Raw genomic sequence first — 5060 nt, 5'->3', positions numbered from 1 at the left:
CTCCCCGCTTATGCAAATGAAGCCCGGGAAATTCAAATCCCGGGCTTCATTTGCAAGTGCGGTATGCCTACATTACCCTCCTAGTTCGAACTAGCGGGGTAGTGTAGACATACCCTCAGGTCCTTGCAGTGCCTGTGCAAGACCGAACCGATAAGCAAGGGGCCATTTGGGGGCTGGGGGCAGTCGCTCTGGGGAGCTGGAACCCCTGGATTTCGTTCATCAGGCTGCGCCCCAAGCTCCCCTTTGCTCCCCTCATTTCCAGCATGGCCAAACGTTTTCGGCTGTGGTTCAAGAAAGCCCTGAAGATGGCCCCAGGGCCGGTGGGGAGCAGCTTCTCCGTCCCCGCGGGCGGGGAAGCTGGATCCCACCAGCTCGGGGCGACTCGCCCACCGGCCAGGCCCCCCCGGACCTGGCTCCAGAGGCGGCTGGGCAGGCGGGACCCAGCCCAGCGGGGGAGCCGGGTAGGGTGGCTCCGGGGCCTCCTCTGTGGAGAGAAACACCTGCCCCGGGAGCCCAGCCCCCATTACCACCAGGGGGCATCGCCCTGCCCGGCCCCCGGGGACCTGCCAGTCTCCGGGAGCCCCCAGCCCGTCGCTCCCCGCACCAGCCCCTGCAGCTGTGGGTCCAGGTCCGTCAGCAGCAGCGCCTGGGCCTCCAGCTGCAGCCGGGCCACCTCCTGCAGCCGCTCAGACCCAGGTGAGGGGCCGTGAACATGCTGGGCCCAGGGGCTCACCCAGTACCCGGGGGGGGGGAGGGGCAGCCCCAGTGTCTGCCCCGCAGCCAGGGCAATGGATGGGGGGGGGGGGGGCTGCTTGGCTCTCTTGTTCCTGGTGGGGGTCTCTGCTGAGGGCGTTGGCAGATGTGAGGGTGGCAGGGGGATGGGTCCCTGCGAGGGGCGTGTGGGGCCCAACCTGCCCTGGGTCCCTGACATGGGGGCGCGTGACCCCTGCTGGCCGCTGGAGTCACCCTGGTCCCTTCCCTCCCGCACAGAGCCCCCCTGCGCCTCGGCGGAGCTCTGCCAGGAGCGGGTGGACTCCCGGGTGGAGGAAGGGGCCATCTACGACATCGAAGAGCAGCTCCACACCCGGGACACGGTAGGAACCTTCTCCACACGGGGGGGACCCGAGATTGTCCGGCCCCTTCCCAGCACGTCCCCCCCCCTCCGGGAGGGGCTTGTCCCTGGGGATCCCCCTGGGGCCCCTTCTCCTGCATGACCTGGACCCCCCAAGCTGGGGGCTCTTGTCATGCACCAGCTGGGCCCCCACAAGCCTGAGGCAGCAGTTGGGGGGGGAGTGCGGGTGCTTGGACAACCGGCAGCTCCCACCTCCACTCCTGGGAGGCCTGAGCCCTGCAGCTGTCCGTGGGGGGCAGGCAGGCCCCAGGCTCACAGACTCTCTCTGGGGTGCAGAGCCCAGCCGCCCTGCAGCGGTTCCTCTTGGCCATCCCCCTCGCCTGCCTCGCCGCCCTCCAAAGGGGCGAGGACACCCTGGCGCCGCGCTGCTGCAAGGACACCATGATGGCCAGGATCGTTGTAAGCGAGTCGCGGCAGCCGGGAGGAGGGGAGGGGATACGTGGGGTGGACAGGGGTCTGCCTGGGCCATGGCGGCGGGTGGGGGTGCTGGAAACGGGATGGGTGGAGCCAGGAGGGCTGGAGGTGGACATGGGGAGGGTGGGTGGGGATGCTGGAGGAGGGAGGGACACAGAAATGGGGCAGGTCTGGGGTGCCGGACAGGAAGGGGGATTCGGGACAGGGAGGGGTCTCCCCGGGCCATGGGGGGCTGGAAGGGAGCCGAGCGGGCTGCTGGGGATGCGCCTGGGGAGCAGGGATGAGGAGGTTCAGAGGCTGGTCACCAGGGCAGGGAGGGGCAGGAGACGGCCTGGGGACAAGGATTGAGCTGGTCCCGGTTTGGGAGGGGGGTGCTGGGAGGGGCCCTGTGCCGGGCAGGGGGGCTACAGGGCAGCGGGAGGCAGTGGGGTTGGATCCTGCTGGGTGGGGGCGCTGGCCGCGTGAGCGTCTCTTGGGGGCCCAGCCTCACACGCCCCTTTTTCCCCTTGGGTCTCACAGGAGATCATGGAGGACTCGCCCCCCCCGCTGGTCTTGGCCGACTGCCTCAATGCCGCCTGCAGCCTCAGGTACCGACCCCCCCCCCCTCCCGCCGACTCCCCCCAGAGCAGATCCCCTGGCCAGGGAGTGGGAAAGTCTCTGTCTCCTGCTGCTGAATTAACAGTCTCTGCCCCTCTCTCCTGCCAGCACCTTGCAGCCTCCTCTGCGGGCCCAGCTCCTGAGCCCCCTGCTGACGGCGGCCGTAGGACAGACTGTGTCTGGGGACTGGCAGCAGGAGCCCATCCACACTCAGGTACGTCCCTCCGGGCCCTGCTCCCGGGCTGGGCTGGAGCTCCAGAGAGGAGTGGGGGGGGGGGGGGGGGCAGAGGGAGGGAAGAAGCTGCAGGTTTGGATCCTTCCCTCCAGGGTTCCCGTTGCTCTCCCGGGGGGCCCGTCCCTTCCACGCCCAGCCTGGGCTCCTCCCTGCTATGCGAGGCGGCTCAGACCCTGCTCTAGGCTGGACCCCGGAGCCAGCGGGTGGCCTGGATCCCCCAACCCCCCTCTGACCCAGGGCTCCCCCTTGTCTTGCAGCAGTTCATCCGGGCCCTTCCCTACGACCTCCAGGCCCTACTGGCGAGCCTCCTCGCCGAGTCCCCAGACACCGCCCGGCTGCAGCTCATAATGGAGGTGAGCCCCGTGGGGGGGACGGGGCCATTGTCCCTGCTTCCTCGGGGGGGGGGGCCGAGAGAGGAGCAGTGTCAGTGGCTGGGGGGGGCACAGTCCGAGAGGAGCCCCAGGCTCTGCCCAGAACCGGCACCTCCCTACGGGTCCTGACCTGCCTCTTTCCCCCCCAGCACCTGAGCCCGTGGCTGGAGTCCCGCCTGCCCCAGGAGCGAGCCAGGGCCCTTGGCAGCACCACGGCCCTGCTGGGAGTCGCCACCACCCTCCCGGGGTTTGACGTAAGTGACCTCGGAGCCGGGGGGTCTGGGGCTGCAGGGCGCGGGGCTGGGAGCGTCCCCGGGAGGCAGAGGCAGGGCCGGGAATGGGCCGGGAATGGGCCGCGTTCTCCTTTCCCCGGGGAGGGGCGACCCTGGGCCCTTCAGGGGGGCTCTTGAGGGACTGGGCCCCAGACTGGGGAGTGGCCGTCAGTGGATCCCCTTGTTCCACCCCCGGAGTGACCCTTCAGTCGGGGCCATTGCTCAGGGTTGTCTCCTCGCAAGGCCGGCCCCGCCCCGCCCCGGGAGGTGTCTCTGTCCGTCCCCCGAGCTCAGACCCGCCTCGGCGGCCGTTTGCATGGGACGTGCAGCCCCAGGATGCTGAGGGACCCCCCCTCTTCTCTCCCCTCAGAACTCCGCCGACTGGCCGAGGATGGGTCACCACGTGGCCCAGCTGGGCCTTTTTATTTCGGACCCATCCGAAGACGTCAGCCGGCTGGCCCGGGAGGGGGTGCACAGCCTGTATCAACTCCTCCTGCACCACAGGGGTAAGGAACCCAGCCGGGACCTGGGCCCCAGGGACACCCTGAGGGTGCCGGCGGCAGGGGGAGGGGACCCAGCCCTTTTCCCCCAGACTGGCCCAAGGGGGGATGCGTCCCTCTGTGTTCCCCTCCTTCTGCCCCCTGTGCCCCTCCATTTGCCCAGGGATGCCTGCAGGGACCCGTGGGAGGGGAAGGGCTCAGACCTGCCAGCAGAATGACCCTGTTGTGTCTCTTGCAGGCCTCAACATCCACCAGGCAGAGGACCTGTGGTGCAGACACTACTACAAAGAAAGATGGGTCCTGGCTCACAGCAACAGCGTGAGGGTGGGAGAGGTAAGGACGCGCTGCCAGGGCAGGGCAGGGCTCGGGGGTGGGGCTGGCTGGGGCCCTCGTGCGGGTAGGAGGGTCTTGGGGGCAGGAGGAAGCTGTGACCTGGGGCAGGGGTTGGGGTGCCGGGTGAGGAGAGCGTCTGGGTGCAGGGTCTGGAAGGGAGTTTGGGGGAGGAGGAAGCTGTTTTAGCCCCAGGAGTTGGGGCCGGGCTCTGGGCCGTCAGCTGAAACCTCCTGTGCTCTTGATTCCAGGTCTTTGGGCAGCTCTTCACAGCAGAGCAGGAGAACTGCTTTTTGGACAAGGCTCTGCTCGCTGCCCGCTCCCCCCTGCGGCGCCCCAGCCAGGCCGGGCTGGTCCTGGCCCACGCCCTGCATGGGCAGGCCCATCAGCTCCTGGAATACATGGTGAGCAGCCGGAGCAGATCAGGAGAGTGGGGCAGGGCCAGGGTCTCCTTCCCATCCCCTCAGGGAGTCCCCCGCCCCTTTCCTCAGGCTGCCCCCACCCCACGTCCCTGCTGGCAGAATCCCTCCTGCCCCTGCGAGCGTCCCTGGGGGTGGGGGAGGCTCTGAACACAGAAACTGTCCTAGGAGGCGGGAGGGGGCCGAGGTGTCAGGAGCTCGGGGGGGGGGGGGGTCAGGAGCTCACCCTGCGGGCCTGACGGGGGGTGACCAGAGAGCAGGGGGGAGGAGGGTGGAAATGCTGGGGGGCCAGTTCCCCTGAGTCCCCAGGGATGAATGTGACGGATTCTGCTTCCCTTGCAGCAGGAAGACACCCAGTGAGAGCAGCAAGAGCTGAGGAGCCAGCAGCTGCGTCCCCCTCCCCCCAACCCTCCCAATTGTATTGAATTGTATTTACATTCTCATTAAACAATGTTTCAAAAAACATTTGGATCAGGCTTGGTCAATAATTTGTAATGGGGGGGCCATTTTGGCAACTGATCAAGGGCCACATTTCTACCGAGGGCTTTGGGGTCTGGGACGGGGCGGTTGGGTGCAGAAGGGAGCTTAGGGGTGGAGCCTGGGTGCAGGGGGGGGGTATGATCTGGGGCGGTGGATAGGGGTGCAGGGTCCAGGAGGGGGTATGGGCGCAGGAGAGGACTCTGGCCTGGGGGAGGGGCTCTAGAGGGGTGCAGGGTCAGGGAGGGAGCTGTGACCTGGGTGAAGGGGGAGCAGAAGGTTTGGGGGAGGGGGTGCGGGTGCCAGAGAGGAG

The 5060-nt window shown here is 68.0% G+C and overlaps 1 protein-coding gene across 1 annotated transcript; it reads left to right on the top strand.

Moving 5' to 3' along the window:
- The first annotated feature begins 266 nt into the window (after positions 1–266).
- Positions 267–4734, top strand: LOC142823314 (uncharacterized). Its single transcript, XM_075914234.1, has 11 exons — positions 267–696; positions 991–1094; positions 1409–1531; positions 2066–2133; positions 2252–2357; positions 2636–2731; positions 2899–3003; positions 3392–3527; positions 3760–3854; positions 4103–4255; positions 4613–4734. The coding sequence occupies exons 1-11, from the start codon at positions 306–308 to the stop codon at positions 4628–4630; spliced, it is 1395 nt and encodes a 464-aa protein (XP_075770349.1). The 5' UTR covers positions 267–305; the 3' UTR covers positions 4631–4734.
- The last annotated feature ends 326 nt before the right edge of the window (positions 4735–5060 follow it).

The sequence above is a fragment of the Pelodiscus sinensis genome, chromosome 33, assembly GCF_049634645.1.
Source record: "Pelodiscus sinensis isolate JC-2024 chromosome 33, ASM4963464v1, whole genome shotgun sequence".
NCBI lineage: Eukaryota > Metazoa > Chordata > Testudines > Trionychidae > Pelodiscus > Pelodiscus sinensis.
The sequence above is the reverse complement of the archived record's forward strand: the minus strand, read 5'-3'. Positions and strand labels throughout refer to the sequence as shown.